At 45.7% G+C, this 18,309-nt stretch overlaps 1 protein-coding gene across 4 annotated transcripts in view; it reads right to left on the bottom strand.

The window, feature by feature from the left end:
• Positions 1-18,309, bottom strand: part of LOC111969857 (inositol 1,4,5-trisphosphate-gated calcium channel ITPR1-like) — a 148,620-nt gene that overhangs the window by 60,661 nt on the left and 69,650 nt on the right. For 2 of the 4 annotated variants that reach the window (XM_023996185.1, XM_023996186.2), the window contains exons 38-43: positions 17,254-17,365; positions 16,472-16,507; positions 11,001-11,042; positions 9,968-10,015; positions 9,304-9,433; positions 5,140-5,327 (exon numbers count right to left, since the gene is read on the bottom strand). In XM_023996185.1, the coding sequence (XP_023851953.1) occupies positions 5,140-5,327; positions 9,304-9,433; positions 9,968-10,015; positions 11,001-11,042; positions 16,472-16,507; positions 17,254-17,365 (556 nt within the window). The remainder of the gene's footprint in view (positions 1-5,139; positions 5,328-9,303; positions 9,434-9,967; positions 10,016-11,000; positions 11,043-16,471; positions 16,508-17,253; positions 17,366-18,309) is intronic. The other 2 variants (XM_023996187.1, XM_023996189.1) reach the window with 1 other exon arrangement.

The following is an 18,309-nucleotide window of genomic DNA, read 5'->3' as shown; positions in this document are numbered from 1 at the left end:
CCCTTCACATTAGAGTCATCAGACAAAGTTCTATTGACTGTTGACATCTAGTGGAAGCCGTAGGAAGTGAAAACTCATCAATATCTCGCTGTAATTTCAATGAGAGCTTGGTTGAAAATCTGCCGCCACAGAAAAAAGCCAAACAGGAAGTGGAACTTCTCAGGTTTTTGCCTGCCGTATGAGTTCTGTTATACTCACAGACATAATCCAAACAGTTTTAGAAACTTCAGAGTGTTTTCTATCCAATACTATTAATAATATGCCAATATTAGCAACTATGACTGAGGAGCAGGCCGTTTACTCTGGGCACCTTTCATCCAAGCTACTCAATACTGCCCCTGCAGCCATAAGAAGTTAATTGAAATGGTGGTGGTGTGGGGGGGGGACAATGTAAACCATTCTAGAATAAGGCTGTAACGTAACAAAATGTGGAAAAAGTCAAGGGGTCTGAATACTAAGTAAATGTTTAACAGTGTTGCGTCCTCTGTCAGAGATAGGCTCAGTAGACAGGTGCGCAACCCTGTGAAATGATAGGCCAGTCAGAAAGCAGAGTTCAATCATTATACTGTGTAATTGTTCTTCTAATTACAGGCAACCAAACATATCCTCAGAATACAGTCCAGAAATGATATCACACATCCATTAGGTAATTAGTTAAACCATCTGGTAGCATGCCCATGTATAGTAAACAAAATGACCCTTCACTCCTCAGTCATCGTAGCCTGTAAGCAGAGCAGTTACAGTATGTGGCTCTGACAGAATGACTCAAAATGAGATGTCAGTTTCCAGCCTCCCGTCTCTCTCTGACATTTCTATTAATACATTTCTCTAGAAGTTCCGGGCTTGAAGGGATGGGTTTTCTAAGAAGTTATGTGTTTTATATCACTCTCACAAGACAAAGATGAGAATAGAACATAAAGCGGTTTGGCGTTTGAGCACTGATAATAACTGATAGGGAACCAGGAAGCTTGTTCAAGGCAATGTTCCATCATGCAAAGGACAAACAATTCAGGCTAAATTAAAGAGTCAAATACTGAACAATTACCTAATTTCAGGTTTTACAGAGGAGGAATGCAGTTTATCCCTTGAAACATTACAATGACCTCACCATAGCCTGCAGGCTGTTCTGCCTACTGCCAGTGTTGTAGTAGCCAATAGTGTGGGCAACAGTATGGGCCAGAAAGCCTTCCAGACAGAGCAAGCAGCTTTGCAATCTAATTGGCACTACTGTCTGACCTATTTGGATTTCAAATTATTATTTTTTTTACCTTTATTTAACCAGGTGAGTCTCTGAGATACAAATCAATTTTTTCAAGAGAGACCTGGAGCAGAGCCTTACATGGGACTATAAGTCTCTGGACTGGAGTAGCCATAAATGATGGGCATGTCCATACTGCAAGGACCTGACACCGGAGATGAGAAGCAGGTACTGGGAGTCAAACATTTATTCAGGAACAGACATAGAAAACGACAGGAACAGCGTCAGCACACGTGTAAACAAGGACATATGACAAACAATCACGAAGCAGGGAACAGAGCTAGGAAACAGACAGATATAGGGAAGGAAATTACATAAGTAATTGAGTCCACGTGAGTCCAATGAGCGCTGATGTGCGTGGCGGGGAAAGGCAGGTGTGCGTACTGAAGGTGGCTTGAGTGCGTAATGTTGGGGAGTCTGGCGCCCTCGAGCGCGATAAGGAGGAAGAGCAGGAGCAGGCGTGACAGTACCCCCCCCCCCCCCCCCTAGGGGCGCCACCCGGCATCCCACCTGGGCGAGCCGGGCGAGATATGGGCGCCGGGCAAGCCGGCTGGGGGAGTGGGAGGAAGAGCGGGAGCAGCCGTGACACATACAGATGACAACAAGAGCCAACATACAGCCTTTGTTTTATTACTCCGGACCGTTGGTCGGCTCCATGTTACAGCCTCAGCCTGGGTAACAAAAAAGTGGGGTCCTCTTATTTCTAGGGAGCTGCAAAAACAGGAACCTGATTTTCTTTTGACGCTTCTTCCATGTTTGATTTGATATCCCAGGAGAAAGCCAGAGAAAGGCATCAAGGAGTTAAAACACCATCTCACAGAACACTTTTGTTCACAAAATGGTGTGACTGACTACCCACAACATTTCTAAAAGGGGAGTCAAATGGATTACAAACAATGAAAGCCATAATTACAGCTGGGCCTGGAATCCCAATTACACAAGCCGTGTCAGTGACAGCCATCTTGTCAGAAATCAGAGTAAGCAGGAGCCTTCATTGGAAAGTCTTTCATTAGTATGGTGAGAATATAATCAGTGGGCATGTTAAGAGAGTTAATGTTCCCAGTGGTGGGAGCATGCAGAGGAGAGGGCTGCAGAGGACCTGGCCCATTTCCCCTTTCCCCCAGCCTGGCTGGCACACACAGCTCAGTGCTGCAGCTCTGCTCCCAACGCTGCCTTCACTTTGGCCCTTCATACGACCCCTCCCTCCTCCCTTCCCTCCCTCTTTCCCAAAGCAAATCCCGTTGGCCTGGCGACGGCCCCAGATTATCACAAAAACAAACAAACAAACTGCATGGATAAATCTGTGGCATGTTTTTGTCCTGCTTTTCATTTGGACAACAAGAGCCCTTCTGTCCTAGAAGAGGGGCAGCGGGCCCAGCATTATGCAACAGGAAGAAATGTGATGCGTCTGCTGATATGTTTTAGATTGACTCAGCACCATATGTGACCCCGCAACAAAGCTCACTTGTCCCCTGCAAAACAAGAAGGAAAAAAACAAACTGGCATTATGAAACAAGAAGCCCTGTTTGAAGGTGAGCAGGCTCCTTGGCTACAAAGCAGGAAGAATCGCTTTCCCTGGCAGCTACCTGCAATGCTTTCCTAAAGGGAGGGCTTTTCCAAGGCCCCAGTGGGACTGCAGGAAATCATAATGGTGTTTAAGAGTGGGAGGAAATAAGATCATTGTGACAAAATTGTTCTATAAACGAATACGCTTTACCTATAAAAAAAAGGCAGGCAGGAGGATCAGCGATTGATTCCCTTACGACAGAAGTATCACACTGAGTAATTGCAGTAATTCCCCTGCTCAACTCTCACACTCGCCCACACTGCAGTGAGAAACTCTTCAGAATTAACACTCTCGCATGGGGTTGGCAACCACCAAACACACACGACATAGATGACTTTGCAAACACTAACCCAAACTTCAAAAGAAAGCATTGCCACAAAGCCAAAAGGAAGACACGCCCATGGCACACACTGCTGGCTGCTCTTAGCACAAGAGAAAGCCGTCTTAGGCCTCACTCTCCCCTATCGGAGATATCTACTGCAGCTCTCATCCTCCACATACAACAACCTTTCAGCCAGTCACATTCTGTTAAAGGTCCCCAAAGCCCACACATCCCTGGGTTGCTCGTCTTTTCAGTTCACTGCAGTTAGCGACTGGAACGAGCTGCAACAAACACTCAAACTGGACAGTTTTATTTCAATCTCTTCATTCAAAGACTCAATCATGGGCACCCCTACTGACAGTTGTGGCTGCTTTGCATGATGTATTGTTGTCTCTACCTTCTTGCCCTTTGTGCTGTTGCCTGTGCCCAACAATGTTTGTACCCTGTTTTGTGCTGCTACCATGTTGTGCTGCTATCATGTGCTGCTACGGTGTTGTGTTTCTACCATGTTGTTGTCATGTTGTGTGGCTACCATGCTGTGTTGTCATGTTGTGTTGCTGCCATGCTGTGTTGTCATGTGTTGCTGCCGTGCTATGTTGTCATCTTAGGTCTTTCTTTATGTAGTGTTGTGTTGTCTCTCTTGTTGTGATGTGTGTTTTGTCCTATATTTTTATTTAATTTATTTGTATTTTCAATCCCAACCCCCGTCCCTGCAGGAGGCCTTTTGGTAGGCCGTCATTGTAAATAAGAATTTGTACTTAACTGACGTGCCTAGTTAAATAAAGGTTAAATAAAAATAAAATAAAATAAATAAAAAGCCAAGTAACTCACTGGCGTTATCACTCCATAGATCTACATGAAAACACCTGCCTGGGTTTGCATGTTTGTATGTGGATCTGTGTGAGTCTAGCCAGTGGGATGGTGGAATACTACCTAGGGAATGGCTGTTCTACAGGTGTCTGCTCTGTCTGGAACATTGGGGCTCCCATGGCTGTTCCTCTTCCCTTGTTTTGACAGTACAGTGCTACCCAGTTAAAAGCCAAGTCTGAATGTTTTGAGGCTCTCTGTATTAATAAGCCAGGGACATGCTGTGGTTATGTAACCTGAGAGTCATGTGAGTGCCTTTGAGTACACTGCCTGAGCTGTGTGAAGCCAAGCCAGGGTTCATCAGGTAGAACTACTATGCAAATACAAGCCCACGCACACACAAACGTGGGCGATAAGCAGGGAAATGCAATTGGCCTACAATCAGCAGCACACCCTCCCTCCACCATCCCCTGTTCCTCTCTCAATCTTGCTGTGAGGTTAGAGAAGTGAAGGACTGTGTTGCTATAGCAACCCCTGGCTGACTGGCTGAGAGGAGAGGAGGTGGTGACACCAAAGACAGTACAGCATGAAGATAGGCTAAAACTACTTCTCCAATACAAATCCCGATCACACTTGTAGGTGATGCCAATGCGAAGTTGGCTAGCTGAGCTCCTGCGTAGAAACACGTTATCGGGTCTAACGGTCATCTCGCGCCGAACTGAGCATATGCAGGCCGTCAATTCAAAGGCACTCCTTCAATATAAAGTTATTTTTGATGAAAATGAAAACTTTCACTAGGTTGGAATAATAACATGTTCAACTACTTAAAACATTGGCTCGAATCTAGATTGTACCTTTAGGTTTAGAGAAAATGAACAACTAAAGAAGAATCGTTCACTTTTCTCATTGACTTCTCAAACCCCAGACCCCAACCTGGTCTGTATGGTCTGTTTCACAAGCGTTCCCGGAAGTCTCGGGTTGTTGCGCCTCTGGGTTTAGAAACTCTGTGGTGACACATTGGGGAGCTACTCAGAGCCTGGACCTCTACCATCAGACAGATCATTAGTTCAAGCTCTGCCTCCACTTCCTGCTCTCCTCCTCTGGGCCCAGTCTCTTTCCTTCTACCGCCTCTCTAGCATGTTCTATTCATATTACATTATGCACCTGGCACGGGTTCATTCTCACCTGGATGACCGTGTTACCGCCCTCCAGCAGGGCGATGGCTAATAGGATGCTCTCCTGGAAGATACGATCACTGGTGGCGTTCATGATGAGGTCAATTACCAGGTCGGATGCTCCCTCTTTATCCAGGCGGCACTGGACCTCATGCAGGGTCAGCTCCCCTTGGGCCGCGGCCGCCCCTGAACTCACCACTGGGGAGGGACAGAGAGAGAGGCAGAAAGAGAGGGACAGGGAGAGCGGGACAGGGAAAGAGGGACAGGGAGAGAGGGACAGTGAGAGAAGGGCAGGGAGAGCGAGACAGTGAGAGCGGGACAGGGAGAGATGGCCAGGGAGAGATGGCCAGGGAGAGAGGGCCAGGGAGAGCGGGGCAGGGAGAGAGGGCCAGGGAGAGAGGGCCAGGGAGAGAGGGCCAGGGAGAGCGAGACAGGGAGAGCGAGACAGGGAGAGCGAGATAGGGAGAGCGGGACAGAGAGAAAGGTACAGGGAGAGAGCCATCAAGAGCCTGAACAATGAGGAAGGACATACAGGAGAGCTTTGTCACTCTAAATGAGAGTAAAACTACTATTCCACCACTCAATAGATTTTTGATTTATTTGGATCCCAATTAGCTGACGCCAATGGCAGCTAGTCTTACTGGGGTCCCACACATAACGAAAAAGACATTACAGACCAAATACTTTAGAATTGAATTACATCAAGAGGATTGTCAAATGGGCAGATTGAATAGATCCGTCTGTCTCTTTCCTCTTCATTGATTCACTGCATCATTTGCTTATTATATAATGTAATGAGATTAATTTTGATGGACAACTAAACCACAGATGGGATGCCACAACTATAGTGATCATCATTCAGTCCCTTGAAAATAGCTGTATTTCCTGGCTAAGACTAGCCTCATCCAGTCATGATGATAATGTTACCCAGAGGGCCACTCTCTGGCTGTGGGAGCAGGTGTGTCCACACTCCACAGGCCTTTCTAATCTAGAGCCCGTCTCTCTGGTCGCCTGGCAACAGCACGGCCCGGCTCAGCCAGAGGAGAGGGCTCGTATGCTGAGGGACAGACCCCGGGTCCAAAGGCTTAATGGAGGACAGGAGCAGGGAGGCATAATTAAGATGGCGCTGCAGAGAATAGCAGACGTTTTACAGGCTCCTGACCTATTTTGTGTTTCCTTTACACTGATCTTGACTTTTTGTACATGATGACTCCGCCATCGTTTCCTATGACCGAAAACTTCTGGAGATCAGAACAGCGATCATTAATCTTGATTTGGATGACAATTTCTACGTCAATGATTTGGCTGCTCTGGATGTTCTGATTACACCGGAACAGGCCCTAATCCCCAGGACTCGAAAGAGGAAGTGACAGCGCAAAAGAGGCAGACGAACTGGCATCCTGACTAGACTATGTTGACATGCAAATAAACCGCCTCAACCCTCTGTTTTGTTTGGCGAAAGTACAGCCACTAGAGAATAAACTGGACGAGCTCCGTTCGAGACTATCCTATCAACGGGACCTGTAGAACTGTAATAGTCTATGTTTCACGGAGTCGTGGCTGAACAAGAACATGGATCAAATAGATCTCGCTGGCTATTCCATGCATCGTCAAAAACGGTCGGGCAGCCTTGGGTAAGATGAGGGGGGAGGAGTGTGTCTCTTTGTTAACAACAGCTGGTATGCAATCTCTAATGTTAAGGAAGTCTCGAGTTTTTCGTAGATGTTGATTTTAAACCGTTGATTTTAAAGAGGGGAAACTGAAATCCTTTTTACCTCATTTTACCAGGATGTCACCTGTGCAACTAGAGAAACAGAGAGAAATGCACACTAGGCTCTCCCTCACCTTTCCTTTGGAAAATCTGACCATAACACTATACTCCTGATTCCTGCTTACAAGCAAAATCTCAAACAGGAAATACCAGTGATGCGCTAAATACAGAAGTGGTCCTTTGGAGCGGATGCTAAGCTACAGGACTGTTTCGCTTGCAAAGACTGGAATATGTTCGGGATTCCTCCGATAACATTGAGGAGTTTACCACATCAGTCACCGGCTTCATTAATAAGTGCTTCAACGTCATCCCCACAGTGACCATACGTACATATCCCAACCAGAAGCAATGGATTACAGGCAACAACCGCACTAAGCTAAAGGCTAGAGCTGCCACTTTCAAGAAGCGGGACACTAATCCAGACGCTTTTAAGAAATCCCACTATGAACTCCAAAAGTGGTTGAACAGCCAAAGATTGAATGCTCCTACGCTTTCTATGACGCAAACCTACCAGATGAGCTAAATGCCTTCTATGCTCGCTTCGAGGCAAACAACACTGAACCATGCATGAAAGCACGTGCTGTTCCGTACGACTGTGTGATCTTGTGTTCCGTAGCCGATGTGAGGAAGACCTTTAAACGGGCTAACATTCACAAGGCCGCGGGGGTCAGACGGAATAGTTCTCGTACTCAGAGCATACACTGACCAGCTGGCAAGTGTCGTCACTGACATTTTCATCGTCTCCATGACCCAGTCTGTAATACCTATATGTTTCAAGCAGACCACCATAGGTTACCTTGGCATTCTTGGGCACAGGGACTATCTCCCCATAGCACTCACATATGTAGCCATGAAATGCTTTGAAAGGCTGGACATGGCTCACATCAACACCATCTTTCAAGACACCCTGGAGTCACTCCAATTCGCATAGTGCCCCAACAGATCCACAGACACAATCTCTATTGCACTCCACATTGCCCTCTCCCACCTGGATAAGAGGAATAGCTACAGTATGTGAGAATGTTGTTCATTGACTACAGCTCAGTGTTCAACACCATAGTGCCCTCCAAGCTCATTATTAAGCTCAGGACCCTGGGACTGAACTCCTCCCTCTGCAACTGGATCCTGGACTTCCTGACCGTCCCTTCCTGGCCGTCCCCAGGTTGTGAGGGTAGGCAACAACACATCCGCCACGCTGACCCTCAACAAGGGGGCTCCTCAGGGTTGGGTGCTTAGTCCCCTCCTGTACTAATTGCTCACCCATGACTGTGTGGCCACGCACGACTCTAACACCATCATTAAATTTGCTGATGACAACGGTGGTAGGCCTGAGCACCGACGACGATAAGACAGCCTAAAAGAGGTCAGTAAACTGGCAGTGTTGTGCCAGGCTAACAACCTCTCCCTCAATGTCAGCAAGAAAAAAGGAGCTGATCGTGGACTACAGGAAATGGAGGGCTGAGCACGCCCCCATCCACATCGACGAGGCTGTAGTGGAGCTTCAAGTTCCTTCGTGTCCACATCACGAAGGAAATAACATGATCCACACACAACAACACTGTCGTGAAGAAGGCACGACAACGCCTTTGGTATGAGCCCTCAGATCCTCAAAAATTGCACCAATGACAGCATCTTCACTGGCTGCATCACCGCTTGGTATAGAAACTACTTGGCATTCGACCACAAGGCAGTAATGTGTACGGCCCAATACATCACTGGGGCCGAGCTCCGTGCCATCCAGGACCTCTATACCAGGCGGTGTCAGAGGAAGGCCCTAAAAATGTTCAAAGACTCCAGCCACCCAAGTCTTAGACAGTACTCTCTACCGCACGGCAAGCGGTACCGATGCACCGAGGCTGGAATCAACAGGACCCTGAACAGCTTCCAACCCCAAGTCATAAGACTGCTAAATAGTTAACCAAATAGCTACCCAGACTATCTGTATTGACCGTTTTTGCACTAACTCTTTTGAATCATCACATATGCTGCTGCTACTGTTTATTATCTATCCTGTTGCCCTCAATAACCTCGTACCCCTGCACATAGACTTGGTACTGGTACCCCATGTATATAACCAAGTTATCGTTACCCATTGTGTATTTATTCCTCGTGTTATAATTTTTTTCTAAAAAATTTCAATTTTTCTCTCTGCATTGTTGGGAAGGGCCCGTAAGTAAGCATTTCACTGTTAGTCTATACTTGTTGTTGACAAAGCATGCAACAAATTACATTTGATTTGAGGCAGGAGCGTGAACAGGAAGGAACCCATTCCTTTTCTCCAAGCATGGAGAAGAGACCAACCATGACTCATCACCCTGATTTGAAAACTTTAATACTCTGAGGTATTGAGATATTCAGCAAGTCCGTACAAACTTATCCAGAGATACAGAGACATACAGGTACCTGCTCGAGGTTTCCCTTCTGTTCCAGGGGGGACAGGACCATTGCTGAACGTCGTCACACTGTCTCTTCTGGCCCCAGGCTTGATGTTCCCATAGTAACGATTCACCAGAATCTGCCTCAGAGCTTCACCCTGGTGGAGAGAGATGATGTCAGAGGATGGAGTCTACATCCTCATCATGAGATAAGGACTCCCAACATCAGTGTTATCAGCTTAGAATAGCTCAACTCTGATTGGGCCTGGCACCCTCAAGATATTAACCCTGCATCTTTAATCAGTGAAAACAGTGTGCTGCTTAGAAAATATTGTTTTCTTGCCTTTGTTAATAACCTTTGCCAGGTAATAGGCAGAGCATGCTAAAAATCTAAAAATCTGATTGAGCCTCACGCCTCATAGTGTGTCTCAAAAGGCAGTCTTCCAACTCATATACAGTACATATAATTTCCCTATATTCCTCCTGAAACCCATTGACACCCACACCCAGTGGCCAGTTCGTTAGTGAGGGGGGTTAACCCTGTGAGTAGGTGGGCATGCTGTGGAAGCAGAGTGGCTGCAGGCCAGGTCAGGTGCATCAGTGCATCAGGACAGCCAGCTGTGGTGGGCCAGAGAGAGCAGGTTGGCGGACTCCGGAACGGAGAGGATCAGACCGTACTGGACTGTACCTACCCTTCTCTGGTCCTCCAGTTGCTTCTGGGGCTGGTTGGGATCAAGCTCCTAAGGGTGAGGTGAGTTAGCAGAAAGTAAATCAAAGAAAAGTCCAAAAAAGGAAAATTAGGGGAAAATAAAAACAAAACAAAAGAGGGGTGTTAATACTGTGCACATTAGTCACTTTCCTTACATGCAGGGAACTGAGCAAAATGATTTCATGCAGTTAACATAGGGAGGTGGGTGGTGTGTTGGATGTGGGGTAGGAACATAATCATGCAAGGCTTCGTGAAAATAAAGTTTTAAGCACCGGTTAGAGGAGTCGGAAAAAATTGAATAACAAGGTGGCTTGCTGTTAGAAATAAAATAACATTTATTTACAACCATCCCATTAACTTCACATCTCATAATCACTTTTCACTTGAAACTTTTTTTACGTTCACAATGCTAAAACAAAACTTTGCTGTTCAAACCTTTGATATTGGGTTATTTCAACCAACAAACTGGATGGCTCAGAGTGACTCCCTTGTTACTTTGCAGTTGCAGCACAAATGAAACCGTGTTAAATACATAAGGGAGCAACCGGCTGCGAGGGGCAGAAACGCAACTCAAACCATGAGAAAAAACCCATCCCTTTCCAGATGACATAATGGAGTCAGTGCAGTGTACTAGTAGTGGTACTGACAGAGTGTAAACCCATGTTCCCATCTGCCATGGAAAAACACCCAGCACGCTGCGACAAAATCCTGCAGAAAGAAGGTAAGGAAACTGTTCTTCACTCAAACACCTACAGAGGGATGGAGGGATGAATAGAGGGAGGGAAACGGGACATACATGGGTCGGCTCACTGCATAATTAAAAATCCACAAGGGGAAACGTTTGCGTGTGTGTGTTTTGGTGAGTGGGCTCTGAAAAGGGAAAGGATTTGACGGTTTCCATCTTGATGAGCGGGGAGGATGGATGACTCAGATTATCTATATTCTACAATAACCCATATTAGAGTGCTGAGGCCCAGGCTGTGCTGAGGCCCAGGCAATATGGGTGTTGAACTCACATCTGCAGCAGGGACTTCAGGCTCAGCCGGCAGAGGGGCCAGCTGGATAGATAGACAGATAAGACAAATGGTCTGGGTTAGTCAAGGTCTGGGTTAGACCACAGTCAGTGGGCAAATTAACCTCAGGCAGCTCTCAGGTCACTTGCCTCACAGTGCAAACAGATCAATGCAAGGCCATGCCCGCTTCGCCAAGGACCTCCGTGTATGTCTGGCTGGTTACAGTTGATCAGTTGGCCCATCATGTGCCCGACAGCAATAAAAGCGCATGACTCAAAGCCAGCCACGGAGAAGGGGACAACAAACACGCCCTTATCTGACAGTCTCTGCTGTTATTAGAGCACTTGTCTGTGTTATATAATCAAACATCACTATTATACTACGCTCCCTGTGTTCACATGCCTTCATGGGGTTGCCCATGCTTTCTCCCAGTTGCTTGCATAGCAAAATGAACACCTTGACATAGGAAAATGAATGGACTGTTTGGTTGTTAATGTGAGCAGATTAGAAATTGCAGGTCCTAAAATGAAGGCCTAGGGTGTTAAGGGACAAACCAGACTTGCAGATATGGCTTTTAGTGGCATGATGGAGCTACACGTAGGCCTATTAGTGATACATTGCATAATAATACATGCAAATGGAAACAAAAAATGTACAAATACATTTAAAAACCTAACACCTCAGCTAACACTGACTTGTTGATGTTGTTCATACTCAATGTTTGACAAAGTGCCCCAAGAGAAAAGAGAGACATTTGATTTTCTGTGGGCTGACTGCTGAAATGAAACACTTGCTTGAACACCTTGTTAAAAAGGACCTTTAGGAAGAGAGACAGACAGACGGATGTGATACATTTAAATGGTGCAAAGTGAAAAGGCAGAGACAGATACACAGACAGACCACAGTGGAGTTGACTCTGCCTCAGTAACACAGTCATGCTGACTCTGAGTAATTGTGAGACTAGACAAGAATCTCCCCTTATCAGGCCCCTGTTTACGTAAAACATCCATTTCCACAGGAAAAAGGATGATGCATGCAAACAAGGCTCAAAGGTTTTAACCCTGATTCACTTGTCTAATTCAATTAAAGCACAAAATCATAAAGTTACTTTTCCTATCCGTCAACATTTTCAGTGGTGGAGCATGACAGTCATTATTGGCCTTATCTGACCTGATTTGTCTTCCATGAGTCCCGGGGATCTGAGCGCTGGGGGTCGCCCATGCTTTTCCCATGGAACTGCTGGCATCAGCCCTGGACACAGCTAGACCCATGACCGCCAACATTGGTTCCACTTGTACGTTTTCTCAGACTGTATGACGTCAACTATATAGTGGTATAGTGGGCTGAATCACTACTCCACTGCGATACAGGGCCAAACATAAGGTAATCTTAATGGAAGTTACAATCACATTTCAGCAGTGGAAAGATGATACGACTCCCCCATGGAGGTTCCACTTGTCTCTGCACTTGTTTTCAGGGCGTGTCACATGGGTCAGGAGTCAGAATCATACCACGCCTTCCTTCTCCTTTTATAACCTGCCGGGCCTCTCTCCTAGTGAAAGTGACTGTCATAGGCACCCTAGCACCCCCCCCCCCCCMCCCCCTAGCATGGAAGATTACAGGCCAAAGAATAAATAGGCAGGGGGAGGGAGGGAGGGAGACATACAGGCCACAAGAAAGAGAGACAAACAGGAAGAGAATCATAGGAGGTAAAGGGGGATAAGGGGGAGGACAGAGAGATTATTTATTTTGTTCTTGTCTGACACCATTACATCAGTGGCGGGCCTGAAACAGTTAACACTCCCTTGCCCGCCCCAGCGCCGCCCAACACGAGGCGCTGCCAGTCTCTCAGTAAACAGCTCCGCCACACTTTTATTGCCAATTACTTCTGAAGGTCACATCAGTGGAGAGTGAATTTCAGGGGGGAGAAAAAATATGCTAGCTCTTACATAACCGCTGCCTAAGAGCTGGCGGGAGCCCAAGTATCGTGCAGGACGAAGGCAGGCTGCAGGGAACCTGGGACAGAGCTGCATGGCCAGCAAAAGTGCCTATAGTTTTCCCTGTTGGAGGGGATCAGAGAAACAATGGTTCCCTCAAATCGCCTCACGCACATTGCAGCAGCTCTGAGTATAGCTGAGGACAAGCAGGGAAAGGCTGAGGCAGAGGACACCAGCACTGTGGGATGTAGAGCGGCCATGAGAGGAGAGAACAGGGAGAGACTAAGAGGGAGGAAAAAGATTGGTAGAGAGATATAAATAGAGAGAGAGTGAGACAGAGAGTTTGCCAGGGATAATGAGACGATAGAGATCCGCTGGCACGGGGACACACAGCGAGGCGAGAGAGCAAGAGAGACACATGCGGAGACAAACAGACCGTCGTGCCCTCTCCTGCATAGAAATCATCTCTATTGCGTAGATCCCCCCCAGTCGGCACACAACATATCGCCAACCTAAAGCCATATTATCTCTGCTTTCTGCTGACCCTATTACATTATCCCACCCACCCCCGACACAAACACGCACACCGATTCAGGGTACTACAGTACCCTATGCTTCTCAGATTAATAGGGAGAGTACTGTACTGCATGGCAGAGCTCTCCTGTAGCAGTGGGAAGCCACAGAGGAGCTGGCATATCGAACAGCGCAGCAAGCTTAACACAGGGCTTACGGAACAGCTAACTGACAGACAGCTCAGTGCTGCTGCTGCTGTTTCTGCTGCAGAGGGGAAGTGTGGGCTTTGGATCAGCATGGAGCCTGGGACACTGCGTCCCATAGGGGGGCCCTCCTGGGTCCATGCACGTGCCGGATGTGTGGGTGGGGTGTGTGTGTGTGTGTGTGTGTGTGTGTGTGTGTGTGTGTGTGTATTTGTAAAGTATGTGTGTACATTCTTCAGACAGTAAAACGGGGAGGGGGCGTTGAGGCAACAAAGAAGCAGTCTATCTGTTCACTCCCATTTTAGGAGGGAGCGTCAGGGATTGTTTTTGGGAGGGGAAGCAGCTGGGGATTTCCAACACTGGATACCACATGGAGGGAGGGAAGGAGGAGTAGAGAGAGAGAGAGAGAAAATACACTCATGTGAGCATGTGATCTCCTGGCAGACATGCAGCTTAGAGTGTAGGCTCTCCAACAGCCACTCAGTCTGATATCTATGTTTACCTTTCCTTCTTATCGCTCCCTCACTTGTTTTCTATCCTTTATTCAGAAATGAAGTTTCACACCCTAAAGTAACTCATTCCATTCTTGTGCTCATTTACTGTACAATACATCAAGTGCTTGAAGTTGTGGGTAGATAATGTTGTTGTGACCAAAAAGTTAAACTACAGTAATACTGCAACTTATACTAAATTATATCTTCCAAAGGTAAAAAAAAACAAACAATACAATCTATGGTTGAAAGCTGCGCTCTTATATGCCATACCCTCTCAATGTATGCTTTGGAATGGGGTGTACTGTAGTCTGGTGCTTTGCCATTGACAAGGGTAATATTAACTGTTGCGTAACATCCAGGAACTATAAACACTTCTAAGTAAGAAGTTAGACCCTTCCATATGGCACTGGTCCCAGCCTCTCTGAAAGTCCCTAAACAGACAGATACAGTCCCAGATGAAAGGTACATTTTTTGGGGGGGATATATGCAGGGTCCACTGTCTTTAAGGCAGACACAGACATAGAAACACAGACCTGAATGTACATATACAGTAGCAAGCACACCTGCACACACCAACCCCCTTACCCTCTATGGATGTTGGTATGATCTGGTTTCCGCCACTACATTTAAGGGATAGCTTCATGTGTATAAATACTCACACACCTGCTGTGGTAATGGTGGTGAGGAATTTAGGGGGAACCACCCTGTCCCTCTGACCACCATCCAAAGAGAGTCTGGGTATGATCAACACTCTGATACACCCCTCCCCCCTCAGGGTCTGCCATTATGGTCTGTGTGCACCGTTTCCAAAAATACCAGATTCCTAACATGCAATCCCAGTCTGAAAAAACTGTATAAAGACCTGTGGATCTATGTACACAACAACCATAATTCAACTTCAAGCAGACGACTACAATCAGACCTGCGTTCAAATACATGGACTTCTGTATCTGGGTCGTTCCACCAATTGGGTGCCTTTTGAGTAGTGGAACTTGGTAAAAAATATATATATATGATTTCACCTCATTTTTACATGTTTTGTTCACCTAATGTGTATATGTTAAACTTAATAAAAATAAAAAAATGTGTTTTCCATCTCAAGAGGTTAAATAAAAAAACTACTATAGTAAATGCCAAATAAAGTAACAGGGTTGACCGTAACTGGGTTGACAGTAACAGGGTTGACAATTTCACCATAAATCCCCTTGTGACAGGGTGAATGGAAGCTTGTTGTGTACAACAGGGAAAGGAAGTTGAATGCAAACTTTACAGAAAAAAATTATTGTTAAAACATTTGTAGCCTGTCTACTGGTTGATGTGTTATGCTCGACCCCACTCACTTTTCCACCTCAAAACACCAGGAAATTGCTCAAAATAGTAGAACCAGCTCACCTGCTTCTACACTATGATTTGATTGTTAGATGTTGTGTTTCTTTTGTAAAAAAAAAAGAAGAGTTTCATCATATTAAAAGGAGAGTTCAGTTCACGTGACAGGGTTGACCTTAAAATGAGGGACAGACGTAAATGAATAACTAATCACATGAAATAAATAATCATCTTCAATATCTGAAGTAAGTTAAGTTAAAGCAACAAAATAACTAGGGCTTTACAATGATGGTGAAAACTTGGAGACATTTTGGGGTGAAGTGGGTTAAAATTCTAGAAGAAGTCACAGATGGGGCGCAAAGGGACATGTCAAAATGTAGAATTTTGGCACTATAGCAAATCTTTATTCATATTAACTATCAGATTTATTGAATTCTCCATGTGGTCTATATTAAAAAGGGCACGTCATTTAATATAAAAGGCTTTTAAATTGCAATATTGGTGCACAATTTCCACTTAAAATATCGAAGGGACGCAAAAAGCACTTTTTTCTTGGAACAAACCATCTGGCATTTAAAATACTTTTTGGGTGTATTTGAGTATTTTCAAACACACAGCCCAAAACAAGTACTTTTATTTTAGTATTTGAATGGTTAATTGTAAAAACCAAATAGTCTGCCAAATTGTATTTGACAGTATTTTCAAATACTTGTTTCAAATACTATTTTCTGATACCTGGGTTAAATGCATGGGAGTGAATTTGAGTCTGAGTATTTTGAACCCAGGTCTGACTACAATACAGACACATTGGAGTATAGCAAGTTGGCAACACCAAAAAGTGCTTAGCATGCTAGTGGCACGGTAACACACACGGAAACTAGCAGCTACTCTGAAGTCAGCAGCACATAACAAGACAGAAAAACCACTAGCACAGGCACATCTATCTACACCACACGACTAGTACGAGACAGAAACCTAACGAAAGAAGGAAAATGATCAACCTCAGCCACATCCATCTCATCATCAAAGGCAATGTGCTGGAAGAGAAGAGTATACAGGCAGAGTTAGTAGAGCTGGGTTAGGAGGAGGGGAGGCAGCTGAAACCAGACAAACAGTCGGTAAGAAACCCCACACCGTGTCAGTCAGTCAGTCAGTTAGTAAAATCACACAGGTTACTGCATTTCAAAGCAATGGATTGCCCTCGCTCAACAGAACAGAAAGCAGAGCGAACCAAGGTCATTAATCAGAGATTAGTACAGAGAGTCATTTACAGCCCATACAGTAAATGCTGTATTAGTGTTAATGGTGTATTAGAGTTAAAGTTCAATTACAGCATGCTGGTGCTGTTAAAGTGTACTGGAACTGTCCCCAACCACCAAACATAGACAAGTCATTTTCAGATGGACACTAATCCGTTGTGGTTTATGTGTGTGTCTGACTGTGCCAATATGAATAGCACTGAAGGTACCATATATACACACCCGTGGCATCTTATTCCTGCAGAAGGGCAGCTGGTACTGTAGGTTTTAAACCAAACCAAAAGACTCATCCCAACCATCACAGACATAACGTACTACCAGTATCATCTGGGGGGAAGGCAAAGGGCAGCAGAGGAAAACTTAACCTCCAGCTTTGCTGTTAACCTCTGACCTCTGCACTGACCTCTGTAAAGAGCTACAGAATAGCAGGCCTCTTAGCAGCACTCGGTTTACCCTCATGTTAAAACCCAGTGTAGAGAGAACAAGGGAAGTATTGTGAGGTGGTGGTGAAGACGGCCATTTACCTTCTCCCCATAGCCACGGTCTTTGGTCATCATCTCCCTCAGAGTCTGCAGCACCTTGATACACAGACGCTCCTCGTTCTCCTCCAGTAGCTGCTTGGTGTGTTTGATCAGCCTGGGCAGAGGACAGGGACAGGAGGAGAGGTGTATCACACATACTGCACTGTACACCCCTCCCAAAAAAAACACTTCAGTGGTAACAAATCCTGATTTCAGAGAGTCACCCCTATAGTATTTACTGTTAAGCTTGAGTAATGAAGAGATAATATTATGTCTGCTTGACATATCGTAATTGATTGGCTTAATTCATTATTGGTTATAAATGCTAGGGGTAGAGATTGACCTCACGTGGGTCTTAGAGGTGCTGTCAATCAGATCAGGTGCTGTGTGACTTGTATTCATTGATAAGAGTGTTTCAGTCCAAATGATCAATCATGTCTACGAACAACATTTCTTCCCAGCATACAAGCTCTCCTAAAGGTCCCATTTTATTCTACTGTACATATTACGGTTAGTACTGTACTGCATTACCTTTGAAATGTAAGTCATTGTTCTGAATCAGTGTGAACTTGTGGTATCTCACGTGCTACTCCACACATTAATCCCCCCCTGCCTGCGGCCCTTTACAGTAGGCTAACCCCTGAGCCGGCACCTGTTCAAAAAGCCCAGACGCCCGCCCTCATGCCCAGTAATCCAATCTCAGCCCTTATCAAACACAACAGACACAGGAATGGCCTGGACTGTGTAAGGCAGGGAGGGAGGGAGCCCTGTGTGAGGGAGACAGAGCTCCAGTAGGTTCAGGGCAGGACATGTGAAAACAAAGCCCTGGGTCACTACAGTAGCATGTTCAGAGCAGCCCTGATCAATGACGGATTCAGTTACTGTACACTTGTACATGATAAGTGTCCCAACTCTAGTTACAGTACAGCAGGTACAGTATGAAAGAGCACAATGCATTCCTCAACACTGAGACAGTATCAGGAGACTGTGCAGACTTCCCAGTTAAACCACAGCTAGATCAATTTGTAGTGGCTAAACCCTCATTTGGTTTACAACTGC

Source organism: Salvelinus sp. IW2-2015, linkage group LG11, assembly GCF_002910315.2.
Source record: "Salvelinus sp. IW2-2015 linkage group LG11, ASM291031v2, whole genome shotgun sequence".
NCBI classification, from domain to species: Eukaryota; Metazoa; Chordata; class Actinopteri; order Salmoniformes; family Salmonidae; genus Salvelinus; species Salvelinus sp. IW2-2015.
The sequence above is the reverse complement of the archived record's forward strand: the minus strand, read 5'-3'. Positions and strand labels throughout refer to the sequence as shown.